Source organism: Balaenoptera acutorostrata, chromosome 9 (genome assembly GCF_949987535.1).
Source record: "Balaenoptera acutorostrata chromosome 9, mBalAcu1.1, whole genome shotgun sequence".
Classification (NCBI taxonomy): domain Eukaryota; kingdom Metazoa; phylum Chordata; class Mammalia; order Artiodactyla; family Balaenopteridae; genus Balaenoptera; species Balaenoptera acutorostrata.
Genome location: NC_080072.1, coordinates 10746555 through 10765055, shown reverse-complemented (window position 1 = coordinate 10765055; position 18501 = coordinate 10746555). Strand labels below are relative to the sequence as shown.

At 46.0% G+C, this 18501-nt stretch overlaps 1 protein-coding gene across 2 annotated transcripts; it reads left to right on the top strand.

Annotated features, from left to right (window-relative positions):
* Positions 1 to 9856: 9856 nt before the first annotated feature.
* Positions 9857 to 18258, top strand: TMEM109 (transmembrane protein 109). 2 transcript variants are annotated; one of them, XM_007174457.3, is made up of 4 exons: positions 9857 to 10085; positions 15051 to 15295; positions 16194 to 16296; positions 16691 to 18258. In XM_007174457.3, exons 2-4 carry the CDS (start codon positions 15059 to 15061, stop codon positions 17080 to 17082), a joined length of 732 nt encoding a protein of 243 aa, XP_007174519.1. In that variant the 5' UTR covers positions 9857 to 10085; positions 15051 to 15058; the 3' UTR covers positions 17083 to 18258. The 2 variants fall into 2 exon arrangements, with proteins under 2 accessions (XP_007174519.1, XP_057408174.1); XM_057552191.1 differs by lacking the exon at positions 9857 to 10085 and adding an exon at positions 10128 to 10277.
* The last annotated feature ends 243 nt before the right edge of the window (positions 18259 to 18501 follow it).

Below are 18501 nucleotides of genomic sequence, written 5' to 3'. Positions count from 1 at the left end.
CTAACACTGGCCAAGAAACTGTTCTGGTCTTGCCTCTACTACCAATTTGCTGTGTGATTTTGGACAAGTCCTCACCTTCTGCTCATCCACACTGGCCTTTTAAGTCCTCAAACTTACCCACTCTGGCTGGTTCCAGTTACGTTTGCCCGGAACACTTTCCTCAACTCCCTCTCTTCTTTCCCTTCCTTCCCATCCGCTCCAAAGTAAACTCAATCACACCTTAAGTGGTACTTCCTCTGGAGCATCTTTCTTGACCCCTGACTGAATTTTAGTCACGGCACCCTGTAATTCTCCCCTGAGCCACTCTGGATAACTATAATCATTTAATTATTTAATTATGTACAAGTATCTGTTTGCTGTCTGGGTTCTCCGCTAGACCGTAAAGTCCGTGATGGCAGAAACCATGATTGTCCCGGTCACTGTTGTTTCTCAGAGTCTAACACGGTGCCCGACACAGAGCAGGAACGTCATAACTATTGTTGGTTGAATGACAGGCTGCGTGACAGGCCAGGCATCTTAAGTACTTGGATGTGGTAGGAAATAAAATGGATCCGTTTAGAGGGGACCTTGAACCAGAGGTGGTTAGACTTGATTGGGTTCACAGCCGGACAGCACATCAGCTATGGAGTGATAACCACATTTCCAGAAGATTCCTCTGGAAGACATTAACTGGATGGGTTGGAGGGGGAGAGAGAAAGACCCAATAATTCATTTGTTGGACAAATCTATTGAGTATCCACTATGTGCTAGTCAGGCACTGTACTTGACATTGGGGATAGCATTCTGAGCAAAACCAGAGGTGTCCCTGTGCTGGGGAGCTTATGGCTGTGACAGAAGATGGAGGAAATGGGGAGTCATTTCAAGGCTTTTGAGTTTGAAAACAAGCCCCTCAGGGAATAGAATGGATTCAGGGCAATTGATTTTGGAGTAACTATTACAGGTGAGAACGTGATCTCAGGTTCCTCCCCACTCCCCCCAATCTCAATCTCCCCACAAAGGAGATAAAGATTACCTAAGGCTGGGAAGGAAAGAGGTGGGGGAATGGGCTATATGCATAGCTGTCAGTGGGTTCTTGAGACTAGAACTCTATGCCCTGCTCCCCCAGGCCAAGGCTGCTCCTCCTTGGGAAGCAAAGGTACACATTGGTCAATAACCCAGAAGCTCCATTTCCCAGGTAGATTTAGCTGCAACCTGTGTGGACAACTGACAGAGGATTAACCAGGACAATGCAGCTCAAACAACTAAGAGGATTAGGTGAATTCTTCCCCTCCATCCTTTGGCCCTATGTTAATTTTCCAAAAGGTGTGTACAACCTGTAAAACAAGGGTGGGAAGAACCCTGAACTGTCTAAGAGTGTTCCTACCACTCAGATGGAAAAGAGAGTTGAAAAGAAATTAACTTGTCATAAGAAAAAAAAAAAAAAGTTACATTTCCTGCACAGGAAAATCCAAGTGACATGAGATTGGTAGTCCTACAAATCAAAAACGATCTCACAAGCAAATGTGAAGTTGCAACTGTGAGAAAGGCTGGAAGGTGTGGCCCAGGATGCTACCAGAGCCTGTTCTGGAAGAAAGAGACCCTTAGCCAAGGCAGGAAGTGATGAAGGTCCAGAGGAAGATGGATGTGTCTGAGAAACATCTGAAGGAAAGAAACAATCTGACAGGGGGACAGACCGATTGCTACTCATGTGTAGTCTGTGTACAACAAAGAATGTCACTTATCATCCAGTCCTATAAGGATTAAATCATTAGCCGCTATAATTGCAGCCCTACAGTACACCCTGAAAGGAATTCAGGACAAAGAACAGGATGAGGCACGCTGTGCTTTGGAAAAATGCACAAAACAGGCCCTTAGATGTAACAGGAGAATTTTTATGACCCCAATTCTTGCATCTTCCTATACTTTAGAAAAGCACTAAAATCATGAACTGAGAGGGACTTCCCTGGTGGTCCAGTGGTTAAGACTCCACGCTCCCAATGCAGGGGGGACTGGGTTCAAATCCCTGGTCGGGGAACTAGATCCCGCATGCCGCAACTAAAGATCCCGCATGCCACAACAAAGATCCTGCACACGGCATCCCGTGTGCTGCAACTAAGATCCAGTGCAGCCAAATTAATTAATTAAAATGAAATCCCAAACATTAAAAAAAAAAAAAATCATGAACAGAGATACCTGTTCCTCGTGACTAGCAGTAACCTTCTACTGAGATGTTGGATTGTACATACTCCTTGGCCCAAATCACACATATACTGGCCTCTCCCCCTACCTCAGAGCTATTGGAGAGGCTGTCTCCCGGGCTATAGTCCTCAGTAAGACAATGCATGAAACTCAACACACAGCTCCTATGTTGTGCACTTTTTTGTCAGTTGACAGTTTTGGTGACCATGAGGGGAGAAACCCAGAGCAGACTTCTCTCCTTTGTCTAAACTCTAGGATGATCCAGACCCTTGGTACCAGCAAGGGCCCCTTGCGCCTGTCCGCCTCCTTGGTGTGTCCAGGTGAATTTAGCAGAGTCTCTCCTAAGCTCAGATCTCTCATCTTGGTTGACAATCCTGAGTTTAATTCAGAGGTTGTTAAGCTTCTTGGTATGAGGAGCGGGTTATCCTTCAACTTAGGTTCAAGAAGAGGTGCCTGTATTCCCCAGTTGAGAGACACTGGGAAGATTTTGCTCAGTTGCTGAAAGACACTGAGGAGGTTTGGACTGGGTGATTAGGTGGGAGGCTGACCTGATGTCTTTCCTCAAATCAGCTTCATAAACTTTAACAGGGTTTATCAGAATAAAAGTGAAGATAGCATATGAGAGCTTTCAGCTCCAAAGATAAGAGACATAGCTCCTCCCAGGTGGTTTCAGCTTTCTCAGGCAACTGAGATATTTACGGGAGAGGGGGAGGTGAGTCCTCATACTGTACCGCAGTCCCATAGGGAAACCCACTCATTAATTTACGTTATTTTTTTTCCTATAGGTCTTTGGGGTCTTTTTGTTCTTTGTTGTTCTTGTTGTTTTTATTTTTTTTAATTTTGGCCGCACTTTCTAGCATGTGGGATCTTAGTTCCCCGACCAGGGATCGAACCTGTGGCCCCTGCAGTGGAAGCACGGAGTCTTAACCACTGGACCGCCAGGGAAGTCCCCCAGTCATTAATTTAAAAAGTCGCTCATCCAGGGATGCGCACATAAGGATTGGCCGTCCGGTGCTCCGAGCACCTGCGGGGGTTTTAGATTGCTGGAAGGAGAAACCGAGACAGGTAAAAGAGCTGAAATGACTCTAAGGTGACACCTTAGAGGAATTAAGCTCACAAACAGCACATGGGCCCACCATACAGTTTTCAGTAGTAATTTTATCCTGACAAACCAACTTTAAAATGTGGAATAGAGATTTCCAAAAAGAAGAAAAGAGGAGCATCATACAGCCAACCTCCAACTAACACCCCAGTCAGGTTCATGTATTTACAGAACTTATACTTTGCAAGTACTTACTTAATTGGGAACTAAAGGAAATCCCACCCTGAAATGGCCAAGATGGGGCTCTTTTAACATTCCAAAACTGGTTTTTGCATTGTTAGAGAAATCGGTTTGATAAAACATCTTTTCAAAATTCTGAACCTAACGGAACAAAAGTCCTTCTAGGAGGAGCTTGCATTTCTCTCCTTGTGCCTTTGAGATGTAAACGTTCTACCAGGGCTCTCAGGAACTCTTATCTATCTAGACCATCTCCAATTCCTGAGACTGGAGGGGAAAAAATGGAAAAGAGGCCTTTTTAAACTCAAGCAAGTAAACAACTTATTCTGTTATATAAACAAATGAGTTTTATATTGTAATATCCAATTCATGACTAAGTTTTAAATGAAGCTTTGAGATCTCTGGTTGTGTTGTCTACATGTTTGTGTGTATGTTATAGATATGATATGTTTCTACCCGCAGGTGGTATTGCCAAAATCAATTTGTAAATGAGTTCTATTTAATTGGCTTAAGTGAAATTAAGCACTTATATAAATTCTCAGAAATATAAATAAACTAACCCAAATGGATTTCAGGTTCATATGATCTGGGAAATATTCAGTATTAAATTAATATTTGGTATTAAGTTAAAGTTTGTTGGTTTAATTAATACTGAGATGTCTTTAAAGTAATCAGCATTAAGTGTAGTATTTTTATTGTATGTAGGTTTACTAAAAGTCAAATAAGATCTTATTATCTCTATTACAAAATTTGTCAGCAAGAAAAATAACTTGCTGTAGTAAGATTTTTACAAGTAAATTAAATGTAAATGAGATAAGAGTTTTTAGATGAACTCTTTAGGAAAAATTATGTTTTATCGTATGTCTTCTTAAAAATAGTTTCTCCAGGTTTTTGGTAACTTGAAACTTTAGAGCTTTGCTAAGTTAAGTTAAAGTTTATTGAATATCTAGAAGTTTATTGACTATCTAGATCCTTTACAAATAAAATAAGATACTGAAACAGTAAAATAGGCTTCCCTCTACAGAGAAACTAATGATATTTAGAACTATTAATTGAGACTTTTTTTATAAGAAAGCACATGTTTTTAGAAATATAGAGTTAATAAGTTTGCCATTCTACAGAATGCTAATTAAGAGAGTTCATAATTGCTTACTTCTTAGCTTTTACTAGGAATTAAGGTTTTTAAAAGTTAAAGAATATAATTAAAATAATATAATTAAAACTTCCAAAAATTAATAAGGAAAAAATATTTGTGTGCAAAGGAAAAAGAAGGTTTAAGGAATGGAAATGAATTTTGTTAAGGGAAAAGGAAGTAATTTTGTCCTAAAAAGAAGTTAAAGAGAGAGAGAGAGAGAAAGGGAAAGCATAGGACAAAATCTGAAGGTTATCTAGGAAAAGAGTTTTGTATGTGATAAGGACTGGTGAAGATTGGAATTAATTTAATTGATTGAATGAGTTTAAATATTAAAAATAAGCTGGTACAAAATTAGAATTTGGTTTTCTCTCTCTGTCAAGAGGGGCAAAGTTTTCTTGGAATATTGATCTGCTTTCGATAGCAGAATGTAAAGTTTCTCTACCTTTTAAACAATCTGTTGTAACTTTTTGTATTTGCCTTTGAAATCTTCTATTGTCACTTGATTAAGTGAATAAATATTGTTTCACAGTGACGGATGATCCTATTTGACCAAGTGTTTTGAAATCTTTTGATATCTTTGACAAACTTCCGTGCGTGCATCATGGGGGATCTTACCAGGGAACTCCCAAAGTTCTTTTGACTTCTAGCTAACTTTGGGATACTTCAGATACTAAAACATCTCAAAGAAAGATATTAAACTAATATCTAACATACTATTTGGTATGTTTTGGGTTTTTAAAAAAATTTTTAATTTAATTTAATTTTTTTTTATACAGCAGGTTCTTATTAGTTACCTATTTTATACATATTAGTGTATATATGTCAATCCCAACTACTTGGTATGTTAAGTTACAGGGGAAGCATTGTCAACCTTCTTAGGTTATCGTTTATGGGTAATTGTTATTAACATGAATGTTCTAGAAATTATATGAAATTTCTAAAATTTGAATGTAGATATGTTACATTATAACATTAATAATGTTATCAGTCATAATGTTATCAGTCATAATTCTAGTTATTATTTCAATATTCTATGTCACAAAAATAACTAAATTTCTCTGACAATTGCATTGTAATCAGGTCTTTAACTATGCCTTTTAAAGTCTCCTGTCATTTATAGATAATTACTGTTTCGCTCTGATGCTTTTGCAAAAATGCTTCATTTTCAAGAAGATTCATAGAAAGGACTTTCTGATAAGTACAGGTTTCTGATAACCTTCAGATTATACTGCTGAATTGGGTAAGAAATTAAAGAATTCGAATGGAAAACCTGATGGCTTCATAAAACTATGAAGTATCAAGATCAACAAGTGTGACTTTTTGTCTGAAATATTATTGACTTTTAATCTTTGTTTTCCAGATATAAGCAAACCTTTCCCCTTAAGCTGTGACTTACAGCAATTTGGTAAATTATACCTTTGTAAGCAGAACTGAAACATTTATCTTTTCTCTCTACCTGATCCCTCCAGAATTTGGAAACTCTTAGTATTCTTATTTTCATGGCAATATGGTTATTTGCGTAAGTTCAATAAGAATCTACTCTCCTTATAACAGCACACAATTGGAAACATTCGTTATACTATCAAGGCTTTGATTGGAATGTCATAATAGAGAGAGATGTGCATAGGCTCAGATATGACCAGACAGCTTTAAGGAACTAAGACTGACTTTATGGAGCCATAAATCCCTTGAAAAAACAGTCTGGTATCTTGCATACAGGGTCCCCAACAGCCTTATCAGGTGAATAAAGAAAGCCACCTCCTGGCAGATGCAAGGACCTCAAGATATTTTGTACCTCAAGAAGAAAGAGGTTCACCCAAATTTATAGGTATTCCAAACAGAATCTAATGGCAAGTCCTTGGCATGTCTTTCCTGGCCTTGAGAGGACTTTTAAAGTTCAAATCTGAGATTCCTTATGAAAAGTTCCAACAAAGCCAATTTAAAAGACCATATATGATCAATTATACTTATGTAAATAATCAGGCCAAGTTTATTGAAACCAGACTCATTTTGCAAGCAAATTAGTCTTAATTTGGCTATATTTGGTAGAGATGAGGGTGGTTTTGGAGATAAGAATTATGTTTCAGTAATATACCCTTGTGGATATTAAGTTCTAGTGCTGTTAGTAGTCTTTGAGTTTCGGTATTTACTGCCGAAGACTCATTTCCTAGATGGCTCCTTTTTACTAAGTTGCATTATTGTAAGGTTTACTTGAGCTATTAAAAGGACATTCTAATCTTGTTTCTGAAGCTTACCCTAGTTATGTTTGGATGAAGATCAGATGCCCCATGACCTGCAACCAGGAGATTGTGCATACTGGAAAAGACATCATTTAAAGAACTCTCTCCAACCTAGATGAAAGGATCCTTATCAGGTACTCTTAACTAGCTCGTGTGCAGTGAAACTGAAGGGAATTGACTCTTGGATTCATTATCTCCCACTTTAAAAAGGGCCTCTGTACCAGACTGGCCTATAGAGAGGACTGCTGACCTCAACATCAACTTAAAACGACACTCAGAGGAGAAACTACAGCTGCACCAGGAAAAAAAAGACAACACCAGAAGTAGACAGCTATTCCAAGATGCTGGGCCTGACCTGTGTGATAATTTCTAATGTTTTCTTGGTTTCTACAACCGGTACATAAGTCCTATGCAGAGTTTAAAAATCAATCCAATTGTTGGGTTTATGGTCAATTACCTATGTCCAGTACTTCTGGTTTACCTTGGTGGATTTCTCCACTCCAAGCCTCTGATTGAATGGCCCTTAGGAAATTTTTTCCAGAAGAAAGAAGTTATAGTTCCGTTCAGGCCACTGTTGATATTGCTAGATGAGACCCCCTCACTTGGCCAGTCAATCATACCTGCTCTGACCCTGGCCATAAATACAAATATTTTTTAAAGGTTACTCACTCCAGCTCAATCGGAACAATGAGCTAAATTTCAGTCAAAAACCATAACCTCCTGCTTATTGGGAGAGACTGTCCCTCAATTATGGGATGGATTTATATGGTTAACACCAGGCTACAGTCATTTAAATTGAAAAGCCCCCTTATGTTGGGAACAATTAAATTATACTAAGGATAATCAGATTAATAACATTGGGAAATTGGGCTGAGTACCTTATGAACAATGCCAATTTATCATTACCCTTAAATATAGTGACTGGTATGGAACAGACTGGGTCAGGTGGCCAGGGTCTGCACCTAATGAAAGTTCTTAGTTTAAATTCCTACTTCAGACTTTATTAATGCTGCTAGCTATACTACTTGTCCTCTGCCTATTCTACAAGATTGTTATTTCTTGTATTACCCAATGTGCAATTGAGCCTCCAACAAAAATAATGATGACTAAGCAACTTGAAACAGTTGACCAAATATATAGTTCTATAAAAAATTAAAATGATGGTAAGAGTGTAACTCTAGATATGGGAAGAAGCAACAAGAGAGAATCATTTCCTGAACCGTAACAGACTAGTAATACAGGTGGTTCAGATACTTCTATGGCTACAATTAACAGGGTCTAGTCCAGTAATTTCACATTAGGCGGCATATCCACGAAATCCTCGCCTGACCTAGAAATAAGCCTTGCTGGCCCCATGGGACAAATTGGTTATGAAATGCCTCCCAAACCTTGGTTAAATTTATGACCACAGGGGGGCACTGTAAAACAAGGAATGCTACTCACCATGCAGTTCCACAAGTCTACTAAGGACTAGTCTACTAGTCCTAAGCCACTGTACTTGCTGAACTACAGTACACCCTGAAAGGAATTCAGGGTGAAGAACAGAATGATCCACTCTGTGCTTTGAGAAAACAGGCAAAACTGGCCCTTAGATAGTTAGATACGACAGGAAAATGTTTTATGAACCCAAATTCTTGCATCTTCCCATACTTAGAAAAGCCCTAAAATCATGAACTGACATACCTGTTCCTCATGGCTAGCAGTAACCTTCTGCTGAGATGTATGCTGGATTGCACATACCCTTTAGCCAAAGTCACAGATATACTGGCCTCTCCCACTACCTCTTGGGATCAGTTCCTCAGAGCTATCGAAGGCTGAATCAGACAGCTGATTCAGGGAGGGAGGGAAAAAAGAGCTCTATTTTAGAGTGTTGAGTTTCAGGAACTGTTTTAACATCAAAGGGGAGCCTGCCTATGTCAGCCAATGTGATAAAAGCATTTGGACAGCTACTTGGATGTTTTTAAAAACATGTTCACCCCCCTTATTTCATTGAATCTCCACACCTACTGTGCATTGAAGAGGTATTTTTAGGACCTTCTTGTACTTTATACAGTTAAAAAGCAAAATTCAACCCAGTAAATTTCAAAGATCTAACTGGCTATGAAAGATTCATGAATCAGGCAGCAGGCCATCTCTCCAAAGGGCTACAGTAAGGGAAGGGTTTTTAAAGGCAGGACATGGAAGTCATAAACAGAAAAAAGGAGATTATTTTAGGCATAGGTAACCTATCCATGGGGAATGGAAGGGGTCTATATAGCAGATTATCTCATCTTCCTTTGGGGGCAAGAGAGAGCCCATGTGACAGATTGCCTCATTGGTGCTGACCAAAAAATTCCTGACTGACTAGTTAAGACTACATTTCTGGGGGAGGTTGAAAGTTCAGCTAGGTCAGGTATTAATCCCTGGTTTGGGGGCTCGTCCTAGCAATAAGTGACTCCATTTCGAGCCTATAGTTTTCTTTCTAACAATAGCAAAGTTGAAACAAGGAGATCCAGAGAGATGAAGTGACCTGCTAGAATCACAAAGCAGACCAAAGATCACTTCATTCCAAATCCCCTGGCGTTCCCCTTCATAATGCTGCTTTTTAAAAAATATATATATAGAAATGCGTCTGGAGTCGGTTCCCTTCCCTCTCTAAAACTGGGAGAACATTTAGGAGCCATCTGCAGAGTTTGGGTGTGGAAATGCTCTCAGAAGGAAAGGATGCATCTTCCCGGTTGTGCGCCTCTTACTGCTCCTCTAAAACCCTTTCCCTTTGTACCTTTTTAGCGCGAAAAGTTTCTCAAAAGACCAGGTGCTCTGAGGCGCCTCTAGAACTACATTTCCCACAATACCCCAGGAGGCACCACGTAGAGGGAAAACTACATTCCCCGAAATGCCAAGCGGATTTTAGAGGCGGATAAGCTTCCACTCCAAATTCAAAGATCCAGTTTACCCACTCTATAGCCCAGACATAGTCACCTCTTTCCCCTTTCCTGCCAGATACTTCCGTTCCCAGCTCTAACTTCCGACCCCATTCTTCTCTCCGTGGGAATGCTTGGGAAAAAAACGTAACCAGAGGGTAGGGCGCATGCGCTGACCGGCACCAGGTTTGGGCTGTGAGGGAGGCCGGCCGGTCCGTGGGCGAATCCCGCTTCGCGCGTGCGCAGACGATAAACCAACGCCCCAGTACTGAGGCGCGGCTTTAGTGGCGCGGCTTTAGTGGCGCGTTTTAGTGAAGTTGCACGTGAAGAACAGCTGTGGCCGGAACCCGGTGAGTACGACCCGAGACCGGGGCTCCGGGGCTGTACCCGGGACTGGGTTGCGGCGGCCGCTACAGGCGGGAACAGGGCGGAGCCGCGAGGCCTGGCGAGCACGAGTGGAGAGGGCTCCGATGTCGCGTGGCGGGGAGACTACCTGGGGACTCGGATCCTCGTTGCTATGCAACAGGGGGCGTCGTTAGTAGGTAACGGGAGGCGCGCGTTTCCGGGGAGAAGAGTTCCCAGCGCTGCTCCGAGGTCCGGTCAAAGCCGGGTGGCTGTCAGGCTGGGGGACGAGGCCAGCGCTCAGCTCCTCGCCCCCGACTCTCGCCCACGGCCCAGCCTCCCGCGGCCCCGCTCCGAGCCCTTTGGGGTACCCCGAACCCCTGGGCCGCGCCGTATCCCTTGCCGGTGACGCCACCCAGCAAGCTTGGCAGGGGACACGCGGTTCGAAATAGCACATGCATGCCACTGACACCCTGTCTCGGGGAAGATGGGTCCTGGGGAAGGCGTCGTGCGCCTGGGAGGCTGCCCCTTTGCCCGTCGCCCGGCCCCCAAACAGTTGCTGGGCAGCAGCAGCTGTCAGGGGTTTAGCGGGGCTGCCCCCACCTGCCGGGACGCTGATTTCATTCTTCTCAGGGGCAGCTTCACCCGGTCTAGCAGCTTCCTTTCCACGCAGCTGTGCTTTTTGGGTGACCGCTGCATATTTGGATCAACTTTAAAATAGCCTCCTCTCCGCACCTCTCCATGGCTCTCCATTGCCACCGTCACCGCTTCTTGGCGGGCTTCTAATACTCATTTAACAAGCATTTATTAGTCATTGTTCTGTGCTAGGCGCTGGGGATTCCAAGAAAAGTTAAGTCTGACGAGGAGGTGCTCAGAGTCTAATGGGGGAGCCAGGCATAGAAACTGGTAAATGATGCTACAATACAATGAGTGGTATATTGGCAGTTTGTGTACTGCAACGTTCCTATAGATGTTTGCAGTTTACAAAGTTCTTGCAGAAACATGTTAACTCTTTGCAATAACTCTTAACCTTGCTTAATGCCATTTTACATTTGAGGAGACTGAAACTCAGACAGGTTAAGTAATAAGACAGAAGGTAGTGGTTTTTAGTGTGTGGCAGAATTGAGCCTGGGACAGAAGGAAGTCTAGAGTCCTCTGTCCACTGCTGCATTCTGGGGGCTTTGCCCAAAGTAGACTTTTCCCTGTGCTGGTGATCATTGGTGGCAGCTGTCCCGTTATGCATCAGAAATCCCCGGGGAGCTCTAAAAACAAAAGCCTGAGCCCGTCTCTGGGGAGGGTCGGAGTAAGGAAGCCCCGGGGTAGGGGTGGAGCAGACCCTCTAGCTTAAACTGGCTCAGGCCCTTCTGATGGGCAACCAGAGTCGAGAACCGCTGTTCCAAAGGGGCAAGTCCCTCACCGATGGGGAAATCAGAGCCGGCAGAGGGTACTAAGTCAGCTGCCCCTCCTGCCACGTCGTGATTCATAGTGCGAGAGGAAGCTACGGGGGAGGAAGGAGCCTTGGCAGGGGGTGTGGGGACCGCCCCACCCTGCCCTCTTAGCAAACCACAGCTAAACATATGCGGCTCCTCACTACCATAGTTCAATGAAGCAGTTTCCCCAGCTCAGCCCGTCCCTTCCTGAGCCCCGTTGCAGCTGCCTGAACAAAAGTGGCAGGTCTAGTCCCAATTTTTGGCTGTCCTCATACCTCTTGCTGCAGAACTATGACGTGTGAGCCCAGCAGGTGGGTCATCTTCTGGAGGGTGGTCTCCTCGTGGGAGTCTGGATAGTTAGTCCTCTAACTTTGCGATTGTTGATTTGGGGGCAGAACTTTAAGCACCTTGAGGGCAGGGACCATGTCTTTACTGAGGCAGAGTGGAGGTGTGGAAGGAGCAAAAGGGCAAGGTTTAGATCCTGGGTTCTGGAGTCAAGTCCCAGTCCTGATGTGTGTACTTTTAACAAGTCACTTGATCTCTCCAAGCCATTGTTTTCTGAGTAAAACGTGGAGAGTAGCAGTATCTCATACGATTGTTACAGGAGTTAAATGAGATGGTGAAAGAACAAGCACTTTGTAAATTATAAAGCAACACACACACTATACACACCACACACACACAATTTGTTGTGGTTGTTGAGTGCCTGCTATTTTTCTGAGGTCAGGCATTGCAGGAGGTGAAGACGTTTAAGACATCCTTCCTCTCAGAGCTCAAGACTGCTTCGGCTCCTGACTACCATGGCTTCTCTTTATTAAAAGTATTTGATCGGGCTGAAGTGAGGAAGCGTAATGGTGGTGGGTTAGACTCTTGCTGAAGAAGAAATGAGAAAGATGTTGTAAAGCAGAAACTAACACACCACTGTAAAGCAATTATACTCCAATAAAAATGTTTAAAAAAAAAAGAAATGAGAAAGAATCCTGTTAAAGAAAACAATTGGACGAAAGGGCCGAGCCAGTAATCTGCTCTCTTATCTGCAAAGGGCACGCTCCAGAATCCTGTTAGATTTGGTTTCCGGTGCCCTTTGGAAGGTCAGCTGGCAGGGCAATGCCAGCCACCCCATGGAGAGTTTATTTCAAGGTCCCCCAGCTCCCCTTGACTGGAGCAAATGGCCGCCTGAAAGTCGAGGCTGGCACAGAACGCAGAAGTCTGCCAAGGGGGCAGCAGCTCATGTCACCCTGACCTTCCAGAGAGGAGACAACATCTGATCCCTCCTGGTGGAGGTCCTTGGATATAGAATCCAACCCAAGATAGCAACCCTGCTCTTTATGTCCCCAGTGTGGTCATGACCCAGATAGACCAGGAACTGACCTGTGCTTTCCTCATCTCTGACCACCGGCAGGCAGGAACCATCTGGTTCTTGATTTGTGCCAAAAAGAGTAGAAGGCTTCCCAGCCTGAGGTCGTTCCCTATGAACTGCATGTTTTGCAGCCCTGCTTTACCTGCAGGCCTCAGGAGGGACTTGGAGCAGCTGTTTCTGGGCCAGAAAGAGCCCCGAATGTGATATTTTTATAACTCCTTCTTGGACCCTGCTCCTTCCCACTAAACAAGAATGGGAATATCTTCTCTTCGCTCTCCTCCATCCTGATGGCCCCAGATTGCTGGCCGACTCCCGGGTGCCCTGGTAACTACAAAAACTTCGAACACCTGGCTGCTCCTACCTCAGGGACATGGCTTAGCCTCTCTGCTCATCAGGTCTGAATCACAGAAACACCCTGGAGCTGCCGGTTCATTTCTGAGCCTGGAAGAGAGCGGGATTTGCTGGTGCCATTTGCCTTTTCTCAAGCGTGGTAGCAAATAGAAGTTGGAACTAAAAACGTTTTTCTTGGCCGAATCCACGCGTACTTCAATGAGTCGATACTTGTTGGGTCTTAGTTTGCCTACAGTATCACATTACAGATGAGATCAGAGCACAAAGCGGTTAAGTGGATTGTCACCAGTAACTCATGGAGTGGATTGGTAGATGCCAAGTCTATTTTAGCTCATGAATAATCTATTGTAGGACTTACCAAATCACTTCTGAGACTGAAGTTGGAGAGGATACAACACAGTGGTGTGTGTGAGCGGGTCTGATGTCAGATGCACCTGGATTCAAATCCTGGCTCCCCCGCTTACTACCTATCCTCCCTCAGTTTCTTCATCAGGAAAATGGGGGATAAGAACAATACCTAACTGATGGGTTGTTGTGAGGATTAAACGAGATAGGTGGCGCATGGTTAACTTTCTGTTAATAATAATAATACCTTTCCTTAAAAGTCGCGCTTTAACTCCTTGCCTACGTTGGGGGCTGGGGAGTTGAGGTCATCTCTGTATCAGTGGGTCTCAGCTTTGCACAGTGGAATCCCCTGGGGCGCTTTTGCAGGTCGAAGCCTGGGCCACACCCAGATGGTGACATCAGAACCTCGGGGCTTGGGGCAGAGGTATCGGAACTTTGTGCCGCTTCCAGGTGATTCCAATGAGCAACCACCTTCACTTCTGCGTTTTGGAAGCAGAAGCTTGGGTTTAACTCCTGACCTTTCTCCTTGGGCAAATGCTTAACGCCTAAGTCTCCCGTTTCTTCTCCTCTCTCCCCTTAGTGGCGAGGAGGATAACGCCCACCTCACGTGATGGTCCTGCAGAGCGAATGGCCTATGTGCAGTGGGTTCTTATTTGTGCACCTAACTGAGCACTTTTCTTTACATCGTTATATAGCGGTAATCCTATTCGAGTGCTATTTTTTAAGGTTTTTTAAAATATAAATATCAGCTCTATCTTAAGTAGATTATAACTTCCTTGAGGACAAAGCTGTATAGTCTTGTTTTTTCAAATAAATTTATTTATTATTTGTTTGTTTTTATTTTTGGCTGCGTTCGGGTCTTTGTTGCTATGCGCGGGCTTTCTCTAGTTGCGGTGAACGGAGGCTACTCTTTGTTGCGGTGCCAGGGCTTCTCATTGTCGTGGCTTCTCTTGTTGCAGAGCACGGGCTCTAGGCGCAAGGGCTTCAGTGGTTGTGGCTCGTGGGCTCTAGAGCACAGGCTCAGTAGTTGTGGCACACGGGCTTAGTTGCTCCGCGGCATGTGGGATCTTCCCGGGCCAGGGCTTGAACCTGTGTCCCCTGCATTGGCAGGCGGATTCTTAACCACTATGCCGCCAGGGAAGCCCAAAGCCATATTGTCTTATAATTTTTTTTTTTTTATGCCCAAAGCACCTAAGACACAAAGGCAGGCCTTCAGGTTTTTAGAACTGGAATAAGCCTTAGATCTTCTCATCCACCTTAAGGCATTGACTGATACTCGCTGGCTAGTTAATATGCAAGTGGTAAAGAACGTGAGAGAGGAACCCGTGAATGAGATGGTTGTGCCCAGCTTAAGTTGAAGTCCGAGTTCTGCCTTTGTCAGCTAACAGGGAGGGGCGGAGGGGGGTGCTGGGACCCGTCACGCTGGGGACAGTGGGTTTCTCGGCCAGTTCGGGCCCTCTGCTCACCCCATGCTTCTTCTCTGGCAGACCCAGCCATGGCAGGCTCAGGCAGCAGTTCACCATGGGGCAAGCATCTGTTCCAAGTCGTCCTGATGTTCCTAGTGGCCCTCGTCCTCCTCCACTCAGCGTCATCCCAGTCCCATCGAGACTTTGTGTCACCAGGCCAGCAGAAGAGGGAGGCCCCAGTTGATCTCCTGAGCCAGATAGGTCGATCTGTGCGGGGAACCTTGGATGCCTGGATTGGGCCAGAAACCACGCACCTAGTTTCTGAGGTAAGGAAGGTGTTCCCTGCTGTGGCTATGCGCATTGAGGACAGAGGAGCCGTTGTTCATGGCCGCCCATCTTGGCTCCACATCCTCTGTGTGTCATGATCCCTGGGGCAGAGAGCCCCCAGTTCCACAGAATGAAGCCAGACAGCGCCGGCCTTTTGCACTCTCATTGTTTCATTCGTACCCCAGGGCCTTAACTCCACCCCCATCTTTCCCTTATTCCTGCCCTTTCTTGCCAGAAAGGCTGGGAAATGAGCCATCTTTATCAACCTATGTCACCAGTGACTATAGAGTCTGGCTTTGGTCTAAATCTGACCTAAAGTCTTAAATTGGCAAAATATCAAGACCTGAGTTCATTCTGTCACCTTTAGAGGTGGCGGTGAGGATGACTCAGGGTTCTTACGCAGGGCTGTCTCTTCTACCTAATGGCATCCCAAGCATGCTGTTGCATACTTGTGATAGGTCGTCTGAAACAATCATTTATAAAGTGCATAATATGGAAGAGCTGATTGACTTCTTTTTCACTGAAATATCCTAGCCCTCCACCGATGTTACTTCACACACCTTCATGAGTCCCTGGGAGGCTAGGAGGACCCCAGTTTTACAGGGTGACTACTCCAGGGATTTGATGATCCCCCCACACGCCCACGTTCACCCACTACTACCACCAAAGTATTCCAGCACATCAGTTGAACTAGGGCCCAAGTGTCCTGGGTTCCAGTTCAGACAGGAAGGAGAAATGGCCCGCCGTCCGTCCCCATGCACTGAAAGGTGGCTGTGGAAGGGACCCCTCAGCCAGGCTGAGAAGCAGGCAGAGATGTTCGTGGGCAGCGGTGGTGAGACTCGGAAGAGAAGAGCATCATTAATTATGGACTCAACTCATGCCCTGCTCTTCCCACAGACTTTGGCTCAGGTGACGTGGGTCATCTCATCGGCCATCTCTGTGGCCTTCTTCACTCTGTCTGGGATTGTTGCACAGCTGCTGAATGTCTTGGGGCTAGAAGGTGAGTGGCAGAGAACTGGTTAGATCAGCTGGAGCTTAGTCTGTCCCTTCCTGTTTGTGGGAATTTATCTTTTCAGGGTCTAGACTTTTCCCCGGCTGTTCAGCATCTCCCAGGTCTCCCCAGAGGCGAGCATAAGAGAAGGCTACTAACTGCCACATCACGCTAAGCCATAACTGTCACCCACAGCCCAGAGAATTACTCCCATTAAATAGATGCAGCAGGCTCAACCAAGGGAAGTAGTCTACCCACAGTCAGCTGGAACCGGAGCTGAGATTTAAGCTCTAGGACCCGGTGGGAAAGGATTTTTCCTTGGCAAGGGGGTTTGGCTCCTCCCCCTTTTGGTTCTTGATCACGGCACCAGGTTGGCTGATTCTGTGACTCTCTCCCCTTCCAGGAGATCACCTCACCCAGGACCTGAAGCTCAGCCCCAGCCAAGTCCAGACCTTCCTGCTGTGGGGAGCGGGGGCCCTGGTTGCCTATTGGCTGCTGTCCCTGCTCCTTGGCTTGGTCTTGGCCTTGCTGGGGCGGATCCTGTGGGGCCTGAAGCTTGCCCTCTTCCTGGCCGCTTTTGTGGCCCTGGTGAGGTCAGTGCCCGACCCTTCCACCCGGGCCTTGCTCCTCCTGGCCTTGCTGACCCTCTACGCCCTGCTGAGCCGGCTCACTGGCACCCGGGCCTCGGGGGCCCAGCTGGAGGCCAAGGTGCGGGGGCTGGAGCGCCAGGTGGAGGAGCTGCGCTGGCGGCAGAGGCGAGCGGCCAAGGGGCCCCGGAGCGTGGAGGAGGAGTGAGAGGGACGCCGGACACTGCCACCTTCGTCATACCAAAGAGCCGAGCTGCTTCTGGGTCGCACAGCCCTCCTTCCAGCCCCCTGCCCCTTTCTTGCTCTGTCTCCGAGCCCTGTCTCCGCACCAGCCCCCTTAGCCGAGAGAGAGAGAAATACCATCCCCTGTGCTGGTCCTCTGTGGTTCTCTGTCTGGGGCTGGTTCTCCTCACCCTTTCTCTGCCCCCACCTGTCTCAGCCAGGGGAAGGTGGGGGGCCTCCCGCCAGCTTCTGCATCTCCTCTCAGCAGACACCTCTGATCACTGCCAGCGGCCTCCCGTGACTCAGCTGCTGCCTTGCCTTCCTCCAATGCTCTTGCTGTCCTGTCCTTCTCTAGTTGCTCCCCTGCCAGGTCCCCAGCTTCCTTCCTGTGTGTCTTCTCCTGCTAGCCCTGTACTCCAACCAAACCACAGTCCCTCAAGGCACGCTCCTGTCCCCTTCATTGCCCAGCGTGGGGAAGAGGCAGGGCATTTGGGGCCTGAGGGGAAGGGAAGTGGGGAAGTTCCCGCCTGGGGCCCGGGCCGGGGTGTACATTGAATCTGTTACAAGTGCCTTAATCCGAGCCAGCAGGGCCCTCTGCTTGCCCGCTGCCGTACTGTATGTAGGAAACTGCCCTGTAGCTGCTTTGTGTCAAGAGGAAAGTGGTTCCTCTCAGAATCTTGATTTCCCTTCAGCCAGAGCAAAAGATGACTGCTTCGTAGGCTTGTGCCTGCAAGTAGGACCCTGCAGTGGCCATGAGATCCCCTGTGGGGATTTCAGAGACCCTGAAGGAGAAAGGAGGGTTCATCTTCCTGTCTGCGCAGCTCCAGGCGGTTCTCCATCTCTCTCTCCATCACTGCCACCAAGAAGATCGCAGATCAGTTGCCTAGGAGGAGCACAGAGCAGACAGCAGAGATGCACCGCACAGCCCCTTCCCCTTCTCGTGCTCTGCGGCTGCACCCTCCCCACCAGGGCGCTCATTCTTCCTTCGAGGCTTTGGTGGAGGTGGGTGGCCTCCTCTGCCAGGCCCCACACGTGATGTGAAGAGTAGAGAAATGCCCAGTTCTTACTGTTGAGGTTGGATATGGAATCACAGCTGCAGTGAAATATATTTTTATCAGCGCTTGGTTGGTTTTAAGTAAAGTGCACGCTATTTTATTATCTAGTTCTGGATCAAATGTATTTGCTCAAAGTCTGGCTTGCTTTGATTGCTCCCTCTCCAGCTAAACCCATTTCTGTGGAGCTGCTCAGCTTTCAGGACTTCTCCCTGCAGGTGTCAGGTAGTGCGAAGCTGGGAGAAAGGAAGGGAGTGCGAAAGAAGGCTGTTACCAGTCACCCTTGCCTCCAGGGGTGTGAGGAATGAGGAGGGCACGAGCCCCTGTTACCAAACTTCCAGGAACTGACCAGC

Excerpts from the sequence above, each read along its gene's own strand:
- TMEM109 (XM_057552191.1), top strand. The coding sequence starts at position 10,253 with ATGCAACAGGGGGCGTCGTTAGTAG. Across the intron at positions 10,278-15,050 it reads ACAGGGGGCGTCGTTAGTAG|ACCCAGCCATGGCAGGCTCA; the intron begins GTAACGGGAGGC and ends CTTCTCTGGCAG. Across the intron at positions 16,297-16,690 it reads GAATGTCTTGGGGCTAGAAG|GAGATCACCTCACCCAGGAC; the intron begins GTGAGTGGCAGA and ends CTCCCCTTCCAG.